Source organism: Excalfactoria chinensis, chromosome 15, assembly GCF_039878825.1.
Source record: "Excalfactoria chinensis isolate bCotChi1 chromosome 15, bCotChi1.hap2, whole genome shotgun sequence".
Taxonomy (NCBI): domain Eukaryota; kingdom Metazoa; phylum Chordata; class Aves; order Galliformes; family Phasianidae; genus Excalfactoria; species Excalfactoria chinensis.
In genome coordinates this window covers 7,778,017-7,803,142 of record NC_092839.1, presented here as the reverse complement: position 1 = coordinate 7,803,142, position 25,126 = coordinate 7,778,017, and the positions used below count along the sequence as shown (strand labels likewise).

General features: G+C 47.2%; 1 protein-coding gene across 1 annotated transcript in view; it reads right to left on the bottom strand.

The window, feature by feature from the left end:
• Positions 1–24,169, bottom strand: part of NTSR1 (neurotensin receptor 1) — a 47,870-nt gene extending 23,701 nt beyond the window's left edge. The window contains exon 1 of the mRNA XM_072350417.1: positions 23,165–24,169. Within this exon, the coding sequence (XP_072206518.1) occupies positions 23,165–23,821 (657 nt within the window). The 5' untranslated portion in view covers positions 23,822–24,169. The remainder of the gene's footprint in view (positions 1–23,164) is intronic.
• Between the last annotated feature and the right edge of the window lie 957 nt (positions 24,170–25,126).

Below are 25,126 nucleotides of genomic sequence, written 5' to 3'. Positions count from 1 at the left end.
CCTCAGCTTTGCTTCTCAGATCGAGTTACCCATTACACAATTTAGGGCAATATTTTTGGTTGAACAAAAGCTCAGTGAATAATGTTCACGATTTTCCCTTTGAATGTGCAGGTCGCTGCTACTGCTTCCCTCTCACCCTCCTCACCAGCTATATCCTACTGAAGGGGAAGTAATGCTTCAGCTTCAAATGACAGGTTGGAAATATGCTCTTAATAATTTACCACTGCATTTGGATTTTGGTTCTCGCTATCTGCTGGTATTTGGGTTCCTACTTGCATTCGCCAAAGGGACATTGCCCTGTAGCACCTATCACAATATATCTCTTTTCCTGCAGCCCTGCTGCTTGTCAGCCCTCTAAATATTTCAGTAAATGCTCGTGTAGTGCCTCATGCTTCTGACATCTGAGTCATAGTAATCCAGATTTTGCCATTATTTTCTGTCCATCTTCTTGCATAACTTTTCTACAGTGCAGTGCACACCAGTGGTGCTCATGTGGTGGATGCTCGTCCACGGGAGGTGCCTCCCCAGCATGGTGCTCCCTGTTGGGGGTGTCTAATGAAGTCCTTGTCAAAACCAAGAAAATCATCCTCTTTCTCATGCCATGAGTGCATGCACTCAGTAGATCCAATGCTCCTGCTCCTGCAGTGTAAGTTTTGCAGCTGGGACAAGAGCAGGAACAGCTGCTGCAGACTTAATGAGGGTGCAGACTATGCCTATGTCTTGCTGGTGTATCGCCATGTAAATAAATCACAGCAGCTGTTTTTGCAAGCCTTGCTTCCCTAATGTCTGCTTGTTATTCTGTACTTCTTCAGTTCACGCCTGGGATAGTCATTGTAATGAATGAGACTATTATACTTTGGATACTGTCTCACACAGAGCATGTCAAAAAATAATCAAACCATGGCGACAGTCAATTATCCCCCAACTTTTCTTGTTCTGTCATTTGGTAATATTGAGTCATTTCAGCCCTGATAATCAAAATGGATGGCTTTAGGCTCCGCACATATTAAATCAATTAAAGGGACCAGAGCAGCTTGGGAATTTCTAGCCAGAGTTTTGGAAGTAAGCAAAAGGCAGGAGCATGGCAGCGTATGTAAGAGGCAAAGAACTGTAGCTGCAGAATCAGTGAAGAGTTAAATCTAGTGGTGGTGTCATTTTCTCTTCCCACACTCTCATGGCAATGTATGGCAGATGGATTACGCTACAGAAACATGTGGGAATGTTCTTCACTCACAGTGGCCACCAGCACGTGGTGTGAGTACTGAACAGTGGGGTCCTGCACTGTGCAGGAGTGGTGGAGGCACCTCTGCTGCTGGGGGAAGGTGGGGAAGTGGGGGTGCAGCCCACAGTGAATGGATGCAGGCCAAGGTGAAACAAGTTAGGTGACAGGCAGACACATGCTCAGAGTGGAGGGCAATTAATAAATCATCTCCAGCCCCCAGATGATCCTAAAGACATGAGGCAGAGACTTTGCAATAAGCCATGCCAACCACTGCACACTTCAGCCTGATGCATGAGGCACGCAGGCCACAGAGGGATTCAAAGGAGAGTTAATTTAGAATCAAATGGAAAGAACAAATCATTCTCCTCCTGAAACACATGGGACCTGATACTGCTTTTACAATCTTCGCCAGGTGAGATGGAGGTAGAAGGGGGTAAGAGATATTACAGATGTCTGAGAGACGAGTGAGGTCACGGCAAGGAATGCTTTGTCTGTTGATTTATGTTTCGTGAACGAGATTTCTGAAGCTGCTTGTAATGTTTCATATGTGCTGAAAAGTCGCATTTAATATAGCTGGTAAAATAACAGCTTGTCTACTTAAAATAATTAGTAGTTGACAAATGGGTTGAATTTTAAATCCACGAGGAGCTTTGGTTAGCACTAATAGATGTTGATTAAGGTGGCAATTAAAATCTAACAATCTCTCTGGGGGTCTGAACTTTAGAAGTTTGGAACATTCCTCAGTTTACTAAGAAAACGTGGCAGCTCCTCCCCAAATTGCAATATTAAGCTGTGGCAGCACAGATGATTTATCTTTATTTTTTCCAGTTTACACAAATTAATTGCAAACGGAAGCAGTGCCAACAGACAGGGGCACAAACCAATGCCTGATCCACACAAAACCAGGCCGTGGTACAGTGACGGCATTTGGCAGTGTGGGTTTTTAGCATCATTGGAACGGCAGGACTTTGCCCATAAGGTCTTTCCAGAAGGTTGGGTCTCTGCACTGAAGAAACTAAATCTTTTCTGGAGTAGGGTTGGGAAAAGGTGATTGGGAAAGGCTGTGATTTGAATCATTACATCCAGCAAAGCCCTGGGCACTCTCCTGAGTGAGTTAATGTTGTCAACACCCTCTTGAAGTCCCTATTTCCATGGCAGTCCTTCCCAGGAGGCAGTACTCATCGCTCTTCTCATCAGGCTTTGAAGTGGGATGGAGAGATCTTTATCTCTCCTTCAAGATGTGCTGCTGCCTTGGAAATGTGGTTGACCTCTCCAAACTAAACAAGGTCAAGAAGCACTGAGTGTGCGCAGCCCTCCTGCATCTCCTCACTGCTCTGAGAGACACAGCTATGCAGCTCTTAATCAAGGTGATTGGATGAGGAAAAAGTGCCGACCAGGTAGTATCTTGAGGAAGACTAAAATTATCTCCCTCTGCTGTGCTTGAACTGCATGACCAAGGCAAATCAAGCAACACCTCTTTTCTTTTCTTTTCTTTTCTTTTCTTTTCTTTTCTTTTCTTTTCTTTTCTTTTCTTTTCTTTTCTTTTCTTTTCTTTTCTTTTCTTTTCTGTAGGCTTAATTCCCTGATTTGTGATCATGGGACCATTGAAGAAGCTCTCGGGGCTCTTAAGATCTTGTTAGACCTGAGAAAATTTCAGTCATTTCTCTGCAGTTTCTATTTTTGAAGAAGCAAAGTGCATTTGTATTTCATAGAACACCACTTCCTTGCTGGCCAAATTCTTTTTTTCCCCCCACTCTTGCTATGGGTAAAACCTAAATAGAATACACAACCAGATTTGTCTTCCTTTGCCACACACTGTCCTCCATTAATTACATTTCCTCCCACACATCACAAGCTGAATGCCAACAGAACAAGAATAGGAATACAGTGTGAATTGGGAGCGACTTTGTCCTCCCATGCTCCCAGCATGAATTGGAATGCATTGGCACGTCTGCCTTTCTTGGGCAGCCTGAATGACCAGATGTGTCGTTTTGTCGTTAAATTACAGTCAATTTTTTTGTAGGTCTCTTCCTGCTAGTTTGGGAACAGCTGAGATAAGGTGTCTTTCCTCCAGAGTACACACAGTGGCCACTGTTGAGCAAACAGATCAGCGTGGAATTTGTGCACACCACAGACACAGCGCTTGAATCCAGGGCCTGCTGGTGGAGAAGCAGGGAAGCAGGACCGTGTCTCCTTCACACAGTGAGGCTGGTGACCCTGAATGTTTTCCTCCTACCCCATCAGAAAAGACCTTGTGTGCATGGGGATCAGCAGCCTCCATCCTGGATGACTTCTTGTTCTCTAATGACCTGCATGATTTGCAGGTGTTTTCTCAGCCCACCTTATGTGATCTGAGTATGGCTGTTGTTTTTTTTCTACAGCATATCTACAGGGTCCATCCATTGCTAAAAGTATTTATAGCAAGAGAGAAATGGAAAGCTGAGGATGTGAAATGCTGGAGGAAGAAGGAAAAGAAATCTGTCCAAAGAGAGAGAAAAATCCCATTCGCTCTCTATCAACATGTATATCACCTTTCTTCTCTTTGCTTGGGTGAAGATTACATACAAATAGCTCAGATAAAGGCAGAAAGGGATGAAAAAAAATGAAAGAAAGATAAGCAGAGATGCTCAGAGCTATTTTCTTTTCAAGGGAACTTTGAAACGATTGTGCATTTACAATTGAGTGAGCAGGTTGCGTGACTACAGGTTTGAGACAGGTCACTCTCCATGAAGATGGATACAAGGGCTGACCTGGCTAGGAACTGAAGCCACAGCCAAACACAAGAGATTATTGGGGAGTATTGGGTCAGCACTGCAAATGAAGGGATTTCATGGAAAAGGAGCAGCTGCAAGAGGTTCCCAGGTGGACTTAGTCATCTTGGATGTCTCCACCCTAAGCCAATCCTTCCAGGAGCATCAAATCCAGCTGGGAGGGATGCTTATGATGCAGTGAGGGCATGGGGCTACTCTAGTATCATTGCTTTAGGTCTTGAAATGCTGGAAACCATGGATTTCTCTAAGAAAGATGGGGTGACTATGCATGCACAGGCTTACAGACTACTTTAAAAGGGACCTACTTGATATTTCTACAGTAATACTATGCGCTCTGCTGCTACGACTGTAGAATTACATGCCTCGTGCTGAGGAGGGAGAGGCACATTTTGCCATTTTGTGGGGGAGATGAAGCAAATGGAGGAGCTGCAGGAAACCTGACAGCTTCACAGATCTCAGGGGATCTGCCACCTCAGAAACTGTGGAGGTAAGCATGCATAGGGTAGAGAATGAGAGTACATGATGGCTTGAGGGGAGCAAGGGAAGGTGGGGGCAGGGAGAGGAATTGCAAACCTAATGTGGTTGGAGAGGAGAGCATGCACAGGAACCTCCCTTTTCTGGTACCAATGTCTCTGTTGGTAAATTCAAGTCCCCTGTGCTGAGCAGGTCAGGCCCCAGTGTGCCCCACCTGGCTTCAGAACTGCAGGTTCCAAGCCTCAGTGGGGATCTGCAAGGCCAGCAGAACTCCAAACCCTCAGAGCTCTTCAGGAAATGATCTCAGAACAACATGTACCAAGAAGGTCATGGCGCTCTGCTGCAAACCATAGCAAAGCCAAGTCCCAGTTGCACATCCATTTCTCAGAACTGATTTTTATTTATATTTTTTAATATTATTTGAAGTGCAAAATGAACACGTGGTGCTAAATGCTACAGGATAAGACTGCAAATGAGACTAATAGGACAAATGTCAGATTCATTTCTGGTGCAGCTGCTGAGGAGTCATTACTGCAATCAGACTTTATGTAACCTCTGCTTTGAGGCTTAATCCAGCCACCAGAGGAGTGGTGGGAGGCAGATAGTCTGCCAGTGGGTTGGTTTCTTGGCTGTTCTTAATTTCTTTGAACCTCATCCCAAAGCAGCTGGTTGTAGCCAGCACTGGGAATTGGCTATAAGTCTGATGGATGAGGCCAGTGTGAGTTGCTGGGTCAGTTAATTCCTTGGGGCCCGTAGGGGGTCTCGGCGGCCTGTAAAGTTATAAACTGCTCTTCCTTAAATTCAGATTCTGATTGCAGGTTTAGAAGAATCTCCATTTCCCCGTGGCAGCTCAGCCTCCTGAATAGCAATTTGCAGCCTGCTAACAGTAGGGGTGTTTTCCGCGTTTGCTTTTCTCAAAACCAAGAAGGTCCATGGAGGGATGCAAAATATGCTGACCTAGAAGCTGGAGCAGAAACAAGCTCCTGACACTCTTACTTCTCCAGTGCAGGAATCAGCAGTGGAATCCCTGCAGATGCCCAGCAGCCGCTTACCATGCTTACAGGGACGCTACCACAGACTCTGCTTGTGCTGGTCTTTCCTGTGCATTAACTAAAATAATTTCCTTTTTAAATATAAGTAATTACTTGCAAGAATCACCATGTTTATCCCTAAGGTAAGTTTCTCAGAAACAAGAAGACTCTGTCTCAAATAGAAACCTTTCTTCCTCAAAGAGCTATGGAGGCAGAGCCTGTGCAGTAGAGGAGGTGATTTAGCTAGATGGAATAATCACAGTGTCATTAATGCAACCAGGATTTCCCTGTTAATTACCTAACTGTTTAATTAAGGGGTGATTTTTTTATTAAAATTAATTCTCATCTTTGTGAAGTACGTGGCTTATAAAGGGGATAGCACAGAAGTGTTTATCACTGCTGCCCTGAGATGCTAATCTCCTTATGTTATGACTTGTAATCAAGATAAATTTTCTCTGCCTTATCTACCAAAGGTAAGATTTTACACTGGTTTTGACATTTAAATTGCCTTAAATTTGCAAGTCCAATGTTGTCATAAATATTCATAGCCAACAACTGAGTATTTAGTCCCTATATTTTTTCCTTATTTCCAATTCACTCCTTAGATACTGGTTTCGGAACAAGCACAGGGAAATGGAGCACCTGGCTGTGCTGCCAGCAAGCAGGTTGACACACCACGTTTCTTTCTGTTACTGCTGTAAGAGCCCACACAACAAGGATTTGATGGTGAAATCATCCTTTGACTCTTTTCCTTATGTTTATTTGCAAAAAGCTTCTTACATTCAGAAGTTATTGGACAGCTCTGCCATAGTCGTAGCATATGCCATGTCCATCACTGTAGGAGGTGGCATAAGGTCTGTGCCAGCTGCACTGTGGATCTCCCCCAACTCACCCTCACCTCAAGGTTTCTGTGACCCCTTCAGCAGCCAATTGCCCATGGTGTAGCACCCCTTCCCTTCCTGAACCACCACCTTGCACCACAGGGTCATGCTGACTCGCACATGCTGGCCTGTTAATGGGCAAGTTGCATTCACGCTGCTCTCCTGATGTGCAGCTGAGGTGTCTGCTCTATGCGAAATAAAAGAACAACCTCCTAGCCCAGGTTTGTGTTTGCTTGCTTGTTGTTCAGTTCGCTGTGCTCTGCACCCAAAATCCTGCCTCAAAATGGATTATGGAAGCACTTCTAATATTATTTTCCTCTTCCATTTGAAAAAGAAATCACATCTTCAAGTTTTGAGGATGCGAAGAGGAGCGTAAAAGATCTGAGATGTCCATTTCAACAATGCTGAGGAACGTAATTATTTGGTGGGACTGCATTCCCTGTGCTCAGCACCTGGCAGCAAATTCAATGTCAGGGCAATAAATTTAAGCCTTTCCAGGTTCGCCCTCCATGAAGGACCCTCCTATTAGTCACGTAAGGATGAGCACCAGAACATGTGAGGATCAATCTCCACAGCTTTGAGCTGTTTTGAGGGGCTCCGCTTGAGCAACAGTGGATAAAGAAGATGCCAGAAATCCCATCCTCTGTTCTCTCAAGCAATTCATCGCAATATAGGAAGAGATGCTCTTGTGTCAAGCTGGTAGGGAAAAAAAAAATGACAGCAGCCTTAAACTTCTTGATTTCTGATTCAGTGAAAACGGAGAGTCTTTTAAGTGACAAGTTCTCATAAATAATTCCATCTAATGGAAGACAGTTTGGTAATTGTGATACTTTAATTTATCCCTTTAAGTGCAGAGAATTCTCATTAGCTCTCAGTATTCGTGCACTGAGATGAATTTTCATGGAGAGAGTAGAATAGCATATATAGTGCTGAACTGGTGGAAAGAAGTTGAATTTATTCAGCATTTTATGGACAAAACCATTGTGCTGTTCATTAAGCAAAACTGTCCATTGCCTTCTGGATACAAGAGAGATTTTATTATTCCTGTTATTCAACTTAATAAACAGAGGCAGAAAACAGTGAAATCTAATCTAAACCTCTTCTTCCCAAGCATTTTCACAACGGATTTCTCTGTTTTGTAGTGAAGTTTAAAATAAAGCCTTAAATTGACCTGGGAAGTCTGACTTCCCATTCTTCACTCTAGCTCTCACGTAATATTGCTTTGACTAAAGGCAATAAAAATATGCACAGGGGAGCTGAAATGCCAGGCTTGCAGACTGAATACGTGGATATTACAAATGAATAAAGTAATATATAGACTTTGGGAAAAGAAATGTGCTACTTCATCAAGGCAGGGAGGAATTGGCCTGCTAGCAATATCTGTGGTTTAAATGAATTCCTGGAAGCTTGAAAGAGTGATTCTTCTATTTGTCTTATGTTGTGCACCCTGAGACTGAGTCATGGGAATTAAACATCTGGGTCCTCGACTGTTCCATTAGCACTGAAGGCGCTGATGGAGGAGCAGGGATGTTGGAGCACAGTATGCAAGGATGAAGGCGGGTGTTTGTTGCACACTAAAGTCTGATCACATGAAGTAATGTGCTGTAGTGTAACAGCCAAGCAAGGTTCAGCCAAGGGCATCATGAGCAAAGGAACAAGGGTGAAAGCACATTGCCCTTCTGGTACTCTCCTGCTGTCTACACGGCTTCAAAAAAAGGTGTAACCAAAGATGTGAATGTAGCATCCTTAACGTTTGATGCGCTTAGATGGAGCTGGCAAAGATAAAGCTCTGCAGGTAAAACTTGTGGCAATGGGAAACACTCTTGTGAGTCATCCCTTCTGTTCAGCTTGTATCGAATTTCCAGCTCAGGGAAGCATTACTTGATTTTAAGACAGAAAGTAAACGTTTGCAAGACTCAACTCCCTGCTGGGAGTTGTTTACAATCAACATGTGAGTGATCACCAGCAAGGAGGACAATCGCCAAAGCAGAGCCAGACCTCAGCCAGCCCAGGGAATTTGCTGAGCGTTACTTTGTCACAGCTGCAAATGTTTTTTCTTTGGAGATTTTTCAGGCGTGCTGCTTCCTCTTTGCTTGCACACAGACGGCACTGCAGCTGGTCACCTGCTCAGCTCCCCACCAAGGCATGTTTCTCCTGCCTTCTATCGCTGCCTTCCTTGATCATCTGCATCTCACTATGTTGTTGGCTGTTGGTTACCTTCATTTCTCCATAATCAGCTCTATTTAATAATATTTTCTGAATTTGTTTTTTATTTGTTGAATGGGAATCTTCCTCCCCCAGCCCCAACCTCACTGCCACCTCTTCTGTACTTACAGCCCTCATTCATCTGAACTTCTGTTTCCTGCACTGCTTAATTTGGAAAAGCATAGCCCTAATGACAGCGTTATGCCACCCAAATGGTGCGTCAAAGCATTTCACAGGGGGGGACCTGTCTGGAGCTGATTGCAAAGAGTGTCAAGTTCTGCTCTGCTGCACAACTGCTGCTGTGGCAGGGATCACACTGATGGAAAAGGGGACTTCTGGTATTTAATGGTGCAGAGTCCCTGCACAACCTTGGAACAACAAGAAAAGCCTGAACCATAAGTGAAATAGGACAGGTATCACCACTTGATTGCTATTTGGTTTATTATCTTCAGAGCCTATTAGAAAGCTTATTAAATACTCTCCCTGGTGTATACCTGGCACAAGCAAGGGAAAACATCTGATCCTTAGCAGGCTAAAACATGGGCAAGCTAGACGAGAGATACTTGAAACAAAATGCATCAGGAAAGAATGCCAGGAAGACAGCATCTAACTTCTAGGGGACAATTTACACCTCTGTTTACTTATCTATTATGCATTAATTGAAATGCTTCAAAGAAGTGGAACCTGGCGCAGTGTCAGATGAAGCCAGACCAGAAATGCTTTGACTCAGTACAGTGAGACTGTAAAAGCTGTGCAAAAAAATATAACCAGAAAGATCTGTTTGTATAATTTAAAAGCTTTGTGCATTTAAGGGTATATTGCACAATGTCGTAAGGACCAAGAAAATGGGGGAAATGGTGAACTGTGCCACTCTTTTAAACGTAGATTTATTTTCAGAAATGCTAACATATTTCTTCTCAACATCTTCAATAAAACAAAACAAAACTAAACAAAACATGCTGACCAGCAGAAAGGGAAACAAAGTGTTTCACCTTAACTCAAGCTCTGTGCTGTGAATAAAGGTTCACAGAGTGCTATAGGTCGACCCCAGACTAACTGCTCTGTTTATCTCATCCTTGATAAATTCCTCCAGTGGAAAAGAGAGGATGGAGGAGAAGCTGTGGCTCTGGCCACTGGGAACAGATGTATCCCTGCAGCTTTCCTATGACAAGCACTAAGGAATGAGCAAGAGCAGTACTGAGGATTGAGCTGGGCTATTGCAGCCCAAGACATCAGAGCAGCATCTGGGGAGCACCAGCATGGAGCTGTTCCACCCTTGTTACACCCCAGGGTTATTTCTGTATTCTGCAGCAATGCTCTGCCGGGTCATCTCATTGGAATGAGGCAGAGACGTTTCCAGAAGCACATCTTTGCAAATGACAGCTGACTCCTTGATAATGACAGATTTGGAGACAATTATGACAGACAATTGTTTAATAAGAACTGGCATTTTTCATGAAGATAATTACATCATTGAAGCACGAGGACATTTCAGCTTAGGATCTCTGTTGTTCTGGCCAAGCCCTTCTTGCTGGTTATCAGCCCCATCTGCATTACCCTCAGTAACTCATTCAGGACTGTTCATACTCGTGGCAGACATCATTCAATGCACCACCAAAATCTAATCCATGAGATAATCTGGCATTCCCATAAACACAAATCCCCAAATCTCCACTTCAGGCAGAAAAATTCACATCAGACTTCAGAACCACATTGGACATTGCAGGTGGTCGTTGTAAGCCTTCATGGCTTTCTACATTGGCTTCCCTGCAGCTCTTCATGTCTTCTTTCCATGTGGTGTGCCACTGAGAGACATCCACCTGCTCTTCTGCTGCAGGGAGCATTAATTATCTTCATTCTCTAGGTAAAAGATTAGTTGTTCTCAACGTGGGCATTTTCCAGATAACAGATTAAGCCTCTCCTACTGGGCACAAAGCATCGGGATGTTGTCTTTTGAGATTTAATGAACAGTTTGATGTTTGCTGTGCACTTGGGCTCCTCTCCTCCTGCAAGGAAGTGCAGCTATGAGGGATGGATGAGAAGGGGGGATGCTGCCCTCCTGCCAGCCCTCCTGATGGAAGGTAGAGCAGCATCCACACCAGGCTGCATGAACACCTGAAGGCTTGTATAGCCACTGGGAACTGTTGCAGCCACTGGTTTATCCAGAAGCCTTCATGCTTTGAACAATAATTTCCTATCCCTCCTTTTGGCCAGCACAGTGATTTGCTGCCCGATGGCTTAGACAGTGAAAGGGTGGAATATTTTGGAAAGAGTGAAAAATATAACAAACAGGGAACATGTCCACTTCCCTCAAATCCTGCTTAGCCTGATTTAAGGTTTTATTATGGAGGCATAAATGTTGACAGTAAAATTATTGTTCTGTGCTGGGAGTGGTAAAGCAGATTTTTAGGCACAGAGAGAAGGGAGCTGACTGCTCTCATAAATAAGTCAATGTGTTACTCCTGCTAGACTGGAAGTGGAATGACAGCTCTTTCACATACTGATGCTCTATTTCTCTGCGACCTGCACTAAATTGAAGCATGCTAAAAATATCCCGCAACCATCCCCTGCAAAGCACATGCTTCAGGGCTGGGGATACACCTGGAGCAGGGCAGGTTTGGGACAGTCAAATTGCAACTCCCTGCCCCCCAAAACCATCCACACTCCCCCATTGCACCACCACTCCTATTTCATGTGCTCAGCTTGCCACCGAGTTCCAAAGCAGAGCACTATCTGGGGATGAAAGTTTCCTCATTCCTCAAAATGCCCAGGGCATGTCACCATCCCTCTGGGAGGCCCAAAGGAGGAAGTCAACCAGGTGTCACCCACACTCAAGTTTTTTCTCCCCTTTATCTTCAGTTTAATGCCAGAGATGCATAAGGAAAGAGAAAGCATGAACGTGACGTGGTGATTCATGCTTACCTTCACCCATGCAGTGAACAAGTTACCAATCAGTTTTATCCTTATCTCCTTATTTAAAATAATTTAATGAATTATTTATTATAAATATTTATTAAATTAAATAATAATTATTAAATTAAATAATTATTATTAAATTAAATAATTATTCATTATTTAATGAATGATGAATTCATTAAGGTTGGAAAAGAGCTCTAAGATCCCCAAGTCCAACCCCATCCCATCCCACTGTGCCCACTGCCCACATCCCTCAGTGCCACTCCAGGGATGGTGACCCCACCACTTCCTGGGCAGCTGTGCCAGTTCCTGACCACTAATGCTTTAAGTAAATGAAAACAGAAAAGTTAGAGGGCAATGATATTGTTGTGGCAGCCTGAGCTTCCTGAGCCACGTGTAATTACTTGGGTGGATGAGGCCCTAAAGGGAGAGCTGAGCAGCAGTTTCCAGGGCACTTTATGCACTGCTCTGTGTCTCTTCTCACTTACAGTGATAGAAGCCAGGAACAACTTCTTTGGGAAACGACTTTCCTAGCAGTGCAGCACGGAGAGCCCTCTGGGCAGGGACCCACACTCCTGCCTTCCTGCTGCATCACCTGCCTTGCATGAAAATAGGGGGAAAAAAGATAATGCTGCCTGTTAGCCCTGATGCTAACTTGCACCTGAAATCACTGCAGGGCACAGAGTGGTGTGCTGCAGGGCTCAGCTCCTTGCAGTTGCTTTCCCTAGGGCTGCTCCAGCTGCACGCACAGGTTCTGGGGAGGCATAGCCTGGGCTGTATGGTGCACAGAGGCTCTGGAGACGCAGCACTCTGCCAACACAAAATGTGTCACAGTGAAGGGCTTGGTTACAATTCTGCTCCTTCAGTCGTGGCAAAAAAGCACAAAGGTTCTGCTCTGAAAAAGGAAATTCACTGCCTCCTTCTTGAGCCAAAAATAAGGGAAAAGGCTGTGCGATTCGTTTATTTGAATAATAAGCATTTCAAAGTTATCTAAACAGCACTAAAACCAGGGAAATCTCTGTTTATTTTATCAGTCTGTCTTTGCCACAGGATTGATGCTGGTGCTCCAGGCAAACTTGTCTCCTTCAACTCTGGGCAATTTAAACACAAGACTTTGGCCGGCAGCTGGGAGAGGCTGGGAGGGTTGGGGGAGGGTCTGCTTGAACAACACCAGTTCTGCTGAATGCTGTAAGCAGGAGGAGCTGGAAATGTTTGGTGGTTACGTTCTGGGGCAAACTGCAGTTTTATGGGTGACCAATGCACATTTCATCACCCCATTTGCGGTCAGTGGTGGAAGCAGTGGGCTCATGGAGACACCCAGATTTGCCTAGGCACCACACCAGCCCTGTGTTGTTGATAAGTGGAGGCAGCCAGGCAGAACAACCCACCTGAGTGCTTTCCTGATGACCTGAAATGCCCCAGCTGCATTTGGCAGAAGGACAGAACAGCTTCATAAGGGGATGCTGCACCTGCAGAGCAAGGACTGGCAGGTAGAGTCATGGCTCTGTGTGATGCAGCCAAATATGCTTGCAAAGCCTTTCATTCTGACATCAGGGTGTTTCCCTAGAGCATTCTGCAATAGTTGGCCAAAGGCTGGGCATGGAATCAAGGAATCATAGAATCATAGAACTGGTCAAGTTGGAAGGGACCTTTAAAAGTCATCTAGACCAAGTCCCCTGCACTGAAAAGGGAGATAGATATACAGCATCCCTGCACCCCATGGAGCTCAAATAGCTCCGGTGTGACACTCAGTGAGAGACTTTTAGGAGGGAAATAGAGAGGCACATCTTGCTACAGACACCAAGATATGCCCTCACTGCATGGCAAGGGGCTGCAGATCAGCCTCCCAGAGAGCAAAGACAATCCACAGCTGCAAAGCAATTAGTGCCTGGCAAATCTGCAGCTGGGCTTCAGTGCTTTATCCACAGTACCCTCAGGGCATGAGGCGAAATCATCTCTCCAGATCGATCAGTGTGTCCTTAGAGCAAACTGCCCCCTGACTGCTCAGGGTTATCCCTGTGCACAACAAAACAGAGCCGTCCCATCCAGGTGCTGCCAGCAGCCCCGCAGCAAGGGGTTGGGTGCTGCTGTCCCACCCCATAACACTGTGTGACAGCAGGAGCAGCACAGGGGGCAGCCCCTGAGAGCCCCCAAAGCAATTTTTAGCCTGGCTAATGCTTAAGGGATGGAATTTAACACAGCAATATAGGACACGAGAAAACCTCTGGAGTGTGCCTGGTAATTTTCCCTTTCCCAACCAGAATTATTTCAGAGTAATGAAGGCAGAAAGCAGTTTCTTCCTGCTGTAACATCCCTGAATGTGAACGATCTTTCCTGAGAAGTCTCCACTGATAGAAGGGGAGGAAGGAAGAAGTGAAGGGGATCACTCATGGAAAGTGGAAGATCTCCTGCATGGTTTTTTTGTGACGCAGCCATCCCCTGGGGAAGGTATCTTTCCAGTCCATTCCAGAGGAGCTCAGAGCACACAGGCAGTGATGAGGGGAGACCTTATTTGCTGGAAGAGACGAGACCTGAGCCAACACCCTCAAGAGCCCCTTTGCATTATTTAGCACCATGGAGCCCGAAGCAGCTTCTCTGCAGAGCTGGAGCATAAGCCTGATCTACAGCAGAAAGCAAAGCAGAACAGATCCCTGACCTGGCAACTCTCAGAGGTTTGGCCACGTTTCTCCTCTGTGACACATGCACATGCACAGGAGAATGGGACAAGAATTTGGGAGCAGGAGTAATCTGATTACAAAGGGTGGGAAGGAGACATAAGGACTCAGACAGAAGAGCAGACAAAAACCTATTAATAAAGTTCCTAAAGAGCCTCCAGCATTACACCTGACAAATTCATCACACGAATACATAAAGGAATAAAACAGCTCCAGATAATTGCAGGGCACGAGAACACGTTCAATGTCATCTTAAGCTTGGCGAAATTAATTTTCCTGACAGCTTGTTTAAAATGGAAGCAGGCTGTGCAATTAAAAGAAATACAACCCACGCAGATGGCGTGCAGTGCGGTCGGTGGAGCTCACCTTTACCTTTCTGGGGGCAGCTGGGCTGGTGAAGCTGCGGGGCTGTTCCCTGGGTGAGGGCTGCAAAACCTAACATTCCCCCACTGCAATTCCATGCAATGCCCACCTGCTTTCCTGGCACTGTGCCTTGCAGGCCCCAGCCCTATTTTTCTCCTCCTTTCCTGGATGTCAGTGTTTCCCAGAGGTCTTCATGCTCTGGGCCCTTTCCTCTGGCTGTTGAGATGAGTTCAGGGTGTCAGGTACTGATTTTGCAGCACAGCAGCTTTAAGCTCAGGTTCCTTCATTCAACTCTCCCTAGCACTTGTCTATAAAGCACCAGGCACAAATCAGCACTGTATTAATCGGAGCAACAGAAAAGCCAGGCTGTTAATCTTCATAATGTGCCTCTCAGTGGGGATTTCACTTGAATGTTGTTTGCATTAAATATGATACCAACTGCTGGATATGCAGTTATAAATAAATTAAAGGCCACAGTTAAGTCAAATACTGTCCCACTGCTGAGTGCAGACTCTGGTGTGAGCTCTGTTTACAACAAAGAGCACAGATTCAGTGCTGGAGGAAATGGCAGGAGCAAGATCTGCCCTCAGTGCTCTGCTAAACTCATTCTGGGGACTCTTTACCTTCTCATGGGCACTGCAGTGTCAGCCCAGCAGAGCCAGGTGGCAGGGCTGAGGCCCAGGGGAGAATATAGGCAGCATCGTGGGATTCAGACCTGGGATACGGAGGTGCTCCCTGCAGAGCTGCAGGGTCAGGGCAGACATTGGCGCAGCGCTGTGCCACGTCCTGGTGCCCTCCTGGCCACTGCTGCTAATCCATCCCTAAGCCCTTGAGCAGCTTTCAGAGCATGCAAGCTTATTGCTGACCAACCTGCTACTGGAACACCACCCTCAGGCTCTCTGCTTTCCCCGTGCTCTGATGGTGAAATTTCCTCATGTGGCCATGAAGCAATGCATGCAACTCCCTTTGCACAGCAGCACTGTTGGGTCACAACGACACCCCTGCAGAACTTTATCCCCTTTCAAGGGATCTTCCATTTCTTCAGGCAGCACTGCGGGTTGGTGACTGTGGTCAGATATCTCTGCGATGGTTTGTACCCTTCCTCCTGCAGTGCTTTCTCACATGAGGATGAGGAAGTGTAACAGTGTCGTGTTAAGACCGTAACTGACAGTGATGAAAGGAACAAAGTGTGGGCTGCGGGGAGGGACATTTCTGTGAGTTTCTCTTTTGAATGGAACAAGTAAATTAAATGTATAAATTGTTCTCTTGAGGATAAAACGCAAGAAGGAATCAATAGAATGATGCAAACAACAAGCTAAACTTTCCCGGTGGCTTTGTGTGTTGCATTTTAATGAGAAGGTTTGGAAAGAAAACACAGGAGTGAAAAGCAAATTAATATTGAATTGGTATTGAGCATACTCAGATACTTGTGGGCTCACAAAACCCATTCTCTGGGAGAGTAGGGTGCTACAGCCCTACCACCAACTGAGATCACATCCACACGATTCAGCTCTGCAGACCTGCATTGCTTTTGATGGTGTTGCAATGACTGGGATGTGGCATCGCAACAACCCCATTAATTAGCTGCTTGGAGCCTTGATCAGAACCAGGGCTCTGCTGAGCTCAGTGTCGCCCTGCGTCAAAGCACTCGCAGCTGCTGCAAAGCAGTTCTGTGCTGCAGAGATCTGCTTGGAGAAGATGAGTTGGGAGAGCAGACCCCGATCCTCAAGGCTGAAGGAGGAAGGCAGTGAGATGGTTGCGGGGTGAGCCCAGCAGGTGAGCATTGCTCAGGGCAGGAGAGGAGCCACTGGCCTGTGGTGGGAAGGGAAACAATGTGGTCATCAAGTTGCTCCAAGTGACTGCAGTGAAGGCTCACACAGAGTTCCAGTGTCCTCATCTCCTTCCTTTTAAAGCGGCTCCTGCAATAGAAATGCTCCCTGAAGGAGGAACCAATCTTCAGGAGCAAGCTAATAGGTTTGCTTCAGAAGCACAAGTTGGCTCTAACAGCAGCAGCCTTAAATTTATTCTTTATTATCTAGAGGGAGTAGTAGTTGGCAGGAAGTACCAGAGGGTATTTGCAAAGAGAAGGGAACACGTTGCTGAAATCAGATTACATCCCCAGCTCTGTCTAGGCTGCCTGTTCCTCTTCTATATATTTAGAAATCCGCTTGGCAAAGAGACAACTTTATAAAGGGAGTTTTACAGCACAGGGTGCGGTATCTGGGGAGATGCGAGCCTGCAGGCTGGCTGCAAACTGTGGGTGAGGAACATGGGGTGATGGTGGGTGGATGGTACTGCTGCCCCCAGGGCACTGCCCCAGCCCAGCAGCTGCTCTGACAGCCCCGAATTACTGAGATCCAAAGGGCTTTTCACCATGTGTGGCTTCACAGTACAGAGCTGCCTTCAGGTTCCATTTGTGAGCACTTTGCAGTGAAGAGATGCTTCTCCTCCCTCCCGTTCAGATATGGAAAACTTTGTGAAAAGTTATTTTTAAAAGATTTTAACTAGAAAACCTCATCACCTGCTTTCAGCTGACAGTCATCTCCAGCCCCTGAGAAATTAAAAGCTTCAAAGCAAGTTATCTTTCTTGCTCAAGCAAGAGTTTGGTTTAAAAGAACCTTGCTCGCTCTTACTTTATTTCCTCGCTAGAGATGAGCTGCCATGGAGCCGTGCCCAGCATCACACTTACTGCACTGATGAATGTTGAAGTGGGAAAGCCACAGGAGGGAGGAAGCAAACAGAGCCTGCACACAACACAGCCGTGTCCAGCCTCATCCCACAGCATCCTCTGCCCCGTAGGAGAAGGAGGGACAGCTTTGTGGCAGCCCAGAATGGAGGAGGCCGATGCACACTCAGTGCACTCAGAGGGACTGAGCACAGGATACGAACATCTCTCACTGCTGTTGCCCTCCCATAGAAAAATCAACAGCTGACACTTTGAATGCAGAGAAATACCAGGGATGAACCAGCGGCTCAGCAATTTCTGCCTCCCAGAGAGGGCTGGTACTCCATCACCACCACCTATTTATTCGAAACCAACCCCTGGCACTTATTACTTGAATAACTCATCAGCTCGACTGATTTATTGTCAGCTTTTTTTTCTTCCTAATCCCACACCTATGATGCCTTGAAATTAGTTTGAAGAAATGGCACCCACAGGAGGTAAAGCGTGTGGGCTGATGTTATTAAATTTGCCAAATGCAGCCCTTGGGAAAGGGCAGGTCTTTGTGGAACCTTCCGCTCAGATACGTCCTTGCAGAGGGTGACAGGGGCCAGCAGCCAAGGTCACGCTAGACAGGAGACCACAGGGTGGTCACATGTATATGAAGGTAGAAAAACGGCTGGTCCCAATAAGAAGCTCAGAGTTTATTATCTGCTTTTCTTTGCCACACCAGTCTGAATGATGAGAGGGATGTGGGCAATGGAGATAAGGGAATGCAGGCATTGGAAACACCTCCAGCTTCACATGGCGTGAGCTCTCCATGCTGGAGAACAACCAGGCAGCTTGGGAGTGTAATAACAGAGCTTCACCTCCATTCTGAAATGAAAAGAGGGATGCAAGGACCAGGGCTTGCCATGTTGGCATCTAACAATGCCTGCTTTAGGACTCAATGGCCACAACACTCAGACCCTATCAGCTCAGGGTCCCACCATGCCCTCAACCTCTCTGGACACTTTGCTCAGCTGCTGTTCTCTCCTGACAATGGCACCCACCACTTGCACAGATGAGAAATGGGATGGTGACACCACTGGTGCCCAGAGCCCCCACCCCTGGATGCGGCCATCAGGTGTGCTGGGCAGGACACAGGAAGGGCAAATTCCATCTGCACATCTCCAGTAGATACTGCACAGAAGTGATAGAAAAAGCCTTTAAGGGGAAGGAGGGGAAAGCAGGGAGAAGACTATTAAATAGCTGTATTAACTGATCTGGAAGGAGATTAAAGGCAGCTGCATTTTTTCTTTTTCTCTGAGAAGAGGAGCCACTGGAATACCTTCATCTCTTCTGCTTTTACAAGGTGCTGTTAAGAGGAAAACGTAAGAGCTGAATTGATTGGCCACATTTCCTCACTTTTGATTCCCTCCAGCTGACATCTCGAGAAGAGGGTTGGGGAGGGACAAAATATCAAGTGAATTAAAATCAATTGGGGAGGGAAGAAAGAGAAGAAATTATGTAAGAACTGGCAGAACACAGCAGGCCAAGCAGTTACGTAAAGCAACAAACACAGGAGCTTGTTCAAGTCAGATCCAGCTGTATGATGGAGCATGTGTAAATGGCCTGGGACTGGGTGGGCTGAGTTTGCTGGATTAAAGTCCTATGGACACCTGTGCAGACTGTGGTAAGAGGGACTTTTAAAACCTTGCATCAGACACAGTCCTGCCACAAAGGAGCTGATCTGTGCTGCTGCTGAATGGGCTTCCCTGGTGGGCAGAGACCCTGCGTCTCTATCTATCCAAAACAGTTTATCAGCCAGGCTCCAGGGGTATGATTATCACCATGTAAGTGACTGAAAACAGCCCTGCTACTAAAAGCAATAGCAGGAATTTGGCTGTGACTTAAGGAAAAGGGCCCAGCCTCAGTTCCTCTAGCCAGCATTAGGATAAACGCAGAATTCCTGAACTGAAGCCATTGACTAATCCTGGATACGATACGCCAGCAAATATGGAGAGAATTCAGCCCTTTGGTTTTACTCATTGCTGTTTTTCATGTGCTATGAAGAGACGCTTGCCAGGTTTATTTTCAGGGCCTCATGGACCTGCCAGGCATCTTGCCACATGTCCTCACTGCAGAAGGTGTAAGAGAGTGCTTGCAATACTGTGTGTGGGATGCTGGGCCCCTTGGATAAATGGGGGTTGAATAGGTGAACTAGGAAGCATGCTTAGGGCCAGGGAAGCGTTCAGGCCAGCTGCCTTGTGTGAGAGATCTTGCACGCAAGAAAGAGCTCCTCCATCCTCAGCCCCAGTGTCTGCTCCCTCCTTCCTATCCCATCAGATCTGAAGCCTGACAGCACATTACTTCAGTGCAAGAGAAAACAAAGCAGGGTACCTGTTGTTTCATTTGCAGTGTTATTTACTCTACCATGAGCAGACTTCATAAAACAACAAATAATAGACCTGCAGTGTGGGAGAGCTGCAGCCACACAAGAGTGGGGATAAACCAGCAGCATCTATCAGACACCCTACACAGACAGACAAACAGCAAAGGTTTGGAAAGGGGTAACCTGAACCACCCTACTGAGGCTAAAAGGCTGCAGGTGGCCCAGTCAGAGCCTGGGGGACATTCTGCAGCAAGGCCACCAAGCCTGGGTTATGCCACACCATGGCACTAAAGGAAAACAGCATTTGCACTGCCACCCAGACAGCAAAATTTAGATCCTTTTGGAACAGGATGGACAGTGCATGCTGGTGGATGTGGGGCAGTCACTGAGCAGTCTCCTGTTTTGAGAGCAGAACCACAAGCAGCCAAAAGCACGAGTGCTGACCCGCAGGGGAGCAGAGCCCACATGTCACTCTGCCTCACAGCTCTTTTATCTGGTGGTACCACAACGAGCAGCTGTTATAACCTCCTCCAGCTGAAGTGGCATGAAAACATTAATTTACTTGTATGGAAATGGCTTTGAGAGGTGCTTAATTTGTATGAAAAAAAACAACCCACCATAAAATTGGCTGCAGCATGTGTTCGAGGATGTGTGCCAGTTAAAGTGTTAACTAGACCTAAATGATGTACTATAATGGACTTATTCCTATGACCAGATCCCAAAACGATGCCAGCATCCAAACCAGACACCCCTAACAGACAGAAGGAACAGGCAAGCTTGGCACTGAGGAGAACATAATAAACCAGCCTGACTTCAGCAGCTGCAAGGCTGCTGATAAACAAAGCTGGGAAGCAGTGCTGCTGTAAGGAATTAAATGCCAGAGGTCACACGGAGCTCACGCCGTGATGGCACAAGGAGGGATGCTCAGCGTCCCATGGTGCTGATGGGTGACACCCCACAGAGCACTCATGTGCTGCTCTGCCTGCTTAGCAGTGTGCTGCACTGAGCAATCTGTAATTACTAGAGGAATGCCAGTAATTACTTCTTAGAGTTGTGCAGATCGAGTGGTACACGTTAATATGAGCAGAAATCGAGTGTGCGGCGTGTTGTTTGAATGGTTAACTCTTGTTCTCTTTTTGTAAGGAAACTTGGTTGTGCACACAGTGCAGTTCCCTTTGGGGATGTCCATCAGAACTTAAAGACTCCAAGCAAAGAGTGAGGAACTTTGTCAGAAAGGGCCTTCAATGAGAATGACCAATGCTCACCCTGGGGTGGCTCCAACACAGGGAGTGACATCCCCCTGGGCTCCGCAGTGTGAGCGTTGGGCTCTGAGTCTATAAATGGTTACAATTGCTCTGTTTAGGGCCTGGCTTGCAATTAGTCACCAAATGAAACCTCCTGGAGAACCGATGGATTCAAATAAATAAATGAATAAAGAAAGAATTAAAAAAAAATCCTAATTTACTTCAGGCAGTTGGCCAAACAGGAAGAGTGAAATATGTTGAGTGATTTAATATGAAAGATTCGCCAGCTCGAGCAAATGTATCATTGCTCTGATTAATTTAAAAGCAGAAAATGAACGAAAGAGATGTAGAGACCTGCTCTGAAGCATCCTCAGCCCTCTGCACAACTCAAGGGCTCCGGATTTCTGACCTGTGGGACCTCTGCACATCACTCTCATGCATTACCATTGACCTTTCCTTCACGGGTCTTCCATTATTCGTTGGGTTTTTTTTAAACCCCTGCACAGCTTACAGTGTGAGAATGCTCGATCACACGCTGTGCAATGGGTTCCCTTAATGCACTTCAAACCCGACTTGCAGCTGCTTTGCTTACTCACTCTGCAGCCCTCGCCGACCCAGGGCCCTGCTTCAGGTTGGGTGCTGAGGAATGAGCCCCAAACCATGAAATTAGTTCCTATCTTAGCAAATCTACATCTGTAGCCAGGTTCCCAAGAAGGAAAAGTATGCTGCTCCCCCGCCTCCCCCACAGCTGCCTCCTTCCTTTTACTTTCAGTACATTCACAAGTGAAATGATGATGAAAAATGTAAGGAAGAGGCCACAGGCGAACTTCATACACAATGCATTAATGTCTGCCTGTCTTTTACTCGGGTAACAGGATAAGGTAGATCCTGAATAACAGCGAGACTGTAAAATATGTTGAGAATTGTTCAATCTCCATAGACATGGCTAGGAAATCATCTGCTCTCCTCAGTTCTATCGTGTTAACACAAAGCATGAGTTTAATCCTTAAAGGAAGATAAGTAGAAATAATGCATTCCAGCCACATTGTTCTTAAATCAGACGGCTCACGCCTCCTTAGAGAATAGAGAATTTGGGTTAAGCACACTGGGCTGCCTCTAAGAAAAGCTACAAAGCTACAGGAGAAACAGCCTCCATGATCTGAAAGTGAAAGTTAGGCATGAAGGCAAAATTCAGAGGGAATTCAGTGCTTCTGCTGGGGCTGGATTTTGGTCACTGGAGCAGCAGTGCACTGGGAAACTCAGAGAGACATCCAGTAACATCTGCAGGCTGTGGGCTTACTCCTGTCTGTATCCTCACCCACTTTTAGTGGGTGAAATCATTCTGTTTCCATTTAAGTTCTTTACCTGAAGGAATATTTGAAGGCTTTATTACACTTGCATTTTTAAACCCTAATTGGCTATAGATTAGACCCACCTGAAATTCATGTTTCAAATAGAAGATTGAGAAGCTAATCACACGTAAGCCTGGAGGCAAAGGAGCTATGGAGACTGGAGGCTTTTTCTGCCTTTCCTTCCACTTCTCTTACATTTTTCAAGCCTAATGCTCCAGTGAACAAATGCCTCAACCCCTCAGAGTGCTGTGAGTGGTGATGCTGAAATCCTTTCCACTCATGGGAGCGTTAGATTAAGCAGTGCATGGAGACCAGCAAAGCCTTTCTGAAGTCAGGGAGGGGGCCACTGGTTAAACCAGCTATGGTTTTCCCCAAACAGCCAAAATAGCAGCTGCGAGCTTTGCAGCTGCTGTTCCTGTCGGCTGCCCAAAACTTTCTGAGATCAGTCTGTTACTTCACAGATGAAATGAGCTGTGGGTCATCCCAAGAAGCTGGGAGGGAGAGTGGAACAGAAAGATGGGTTTATTTGCCCTGATGCTGCTTATCCCTTTCCAGCCGAAGGGGAGGGGTTGCAAAGAAAGGCTGAGGATCTCTGCATGCAAATCCCAGCAGTGTGGGACAGAGAGCCCCGCTCTGGGACAGGGCAGGCTTTGCGCGGGCAGCAGGGACAGCTGCTCCAGTGGAGGTTTGCCCTATTCAAGGGCCAGGCTTATCCCACTGTGGGGTTCACCCCAGTGCTCAGCCTGGCACTGGGGGGCAGGAGCTGTATGGGGCACAGCAAACACAGCCGACATCCCCCCACCCATCAAACCCCACCGCCCACCTGCACTCTGCCCCGTTCTGTCCTGTTGGAGCTGCTCTGCTTCCCTACTTCCCAAAGCCGGCTCCCAAGCCTCATCTCCCCCACCCACTCCATCCTTCCCTCGACAAAGTTTGGGCTTTTCCAGCTCGGGCAAGGAGGCAGCAGCCCATCCCTGCTGCTCGGGGTCCTCACCTGGATGACTGTCTTCAGCGTAGAGGTGTCCACAATGGTGGTGCAGATGATGGAATCTGGATCCTGATCCTTAGCATAAATCTCCCCCATGGTGAAGATCATGGGGATGGCAAGGAGGAAGGAGGCAATCCAGATGCAGCTGATGAACTTCTTGGTGCGGCTGCGGGACATGATGCTTTTGGCTTTGAAGGGGTGGCAGATGGCCATGTAGCGCTCCACGCTGAGGCTGGCAATGTTGAGCGCTGTGGCATAGGTGCAGGCATCCCGGAGGAAGTAGTAACCCTTGCAGACAGCTCCCCCGAAAGCCCATGGGTGATGGACCCAGATGAAGTTGTAGAGCTCGATGGGCATGCAGAGAAGGAAGATGAGGAGGTCAGAGAAAGCGAGGCTGGCCAGGTGGTAATGCACGGTGCTCTGCAGGTTCTGCAGCGACTTCTTGCGCACCAGAGTATACGCCGTGATGGAGTTCCCCACGGTGCCCACCAAAAAGAGAGCCAGGTAGATGATGGTCACCATGACTTTGGAGTAGATATCGGTGTTGACGTCCAGATCCTCCTCGTCGGGTCCTTTGGAAAGCAGGTCGGAGCGGTTGGAGGCGTTGGGGTGGAGGTGCTGGGAGCCGCCGGGCACGGCCGGGGCCGTGGCGTTGGGGTGCATCCCGTGGCCGGGCTGCCCCGCCGGGGCTGCAGGTCGGAGCCGCCGCCCGCCCCGACGTACCGCTGCCCCCAGCGAGGAAACTTGGCTCGTTTTAATGCGGCGGGAGGAGGCGCCTGCCGCTGCCGGGCTGCTGTGCGTGTGTGTGTGTGTGTGACACACAGACACACACGCCGGAGCAGCCTCGCCGCTCTGTGTGCATCCCGCAGCTTTGGAATCTCCTCCCTGATGCTTCTCGGAGCCCAGATGTGCCCGGGCACAGCACGCGCTTCCTTGCACACGCACGCACACGCACACACACACACACACACGCACACACACCGCCGCCCGCCTCGCACAGCCGCGCCGGCACACGCCGCACCGCCGCCCCCCGAACTGCCTTCCCCCGGCCCCGGAGACGGCCCCTCCTCTCGGAACCCCCTGCCCGAGCCCCGCCGCCAAGCGGTTTCGGCAGCTCCAGCCCAGCGCCCGAACTGGAGCCGTTGGGGAGGAGAGGCTGGGCTGGGGAGAGGAGGTCCACCCTCCTCCCGTTGGAACCCCCCTTCTCCATCCCATGCAAAGTCAGGCACAGAGGCAGAGCTGTAAGGTGAGGGCTAGCAGGGGACTGGGAAAGTGCCCTAGCCCTATTTACCCCCTTCAGCTCTATCCCCCAGTCATGAGAGACACCAGCAGTGCACCCTTGGACATTCCTGTGCCCTGTGAGCATCCCACATACTCTGCTACTTCCAGGAGGAATGCATTTAAAATGCACTTAAAACACAAAAATATCTACCTCTGCCCTGAGACTTCTCAGCCCTACAACTCAGCAACATCAGCAGTGAGCTGCTTTGCTTTGATCCCCATATGTCATTTTTCCTTTAGCCCCACATCCTCCAATTTGGGGATGAGTGGTCCTCTATGAGCTGCTCTGCTGCAGGGGGTGTGAAGATACCACGGTGATGCTGATGGTGATAAAAGGATCCCCCACAGCAAAGGGCTCCCCGGGATAGGGGTTATTGGTGGTTACTTTCTCAGGCTTGGGGTGCTGAGCTGGATGTTGCCTTGTAAAACCTCAGTGAGCTGTTTACTTGATTGTCTTTATGATAAAGCTCTTTACTATTGCACAGAGATCTAGGAAATCCCATCCAGGGATTTCCCATCCACTGATTTGGCGAAGGCAACCATAACTTGTCTGAATTTATTTGCTGACAGATGTTGTGTTTCCAAACAGTGGTGGGCTCTGAGTGCACTGACGCCTTGCACACCACTTATCTGTTTGATGCAAGAAGACATCTAATCCTGCAGTCAATCAAATAATCTCTGCATGCA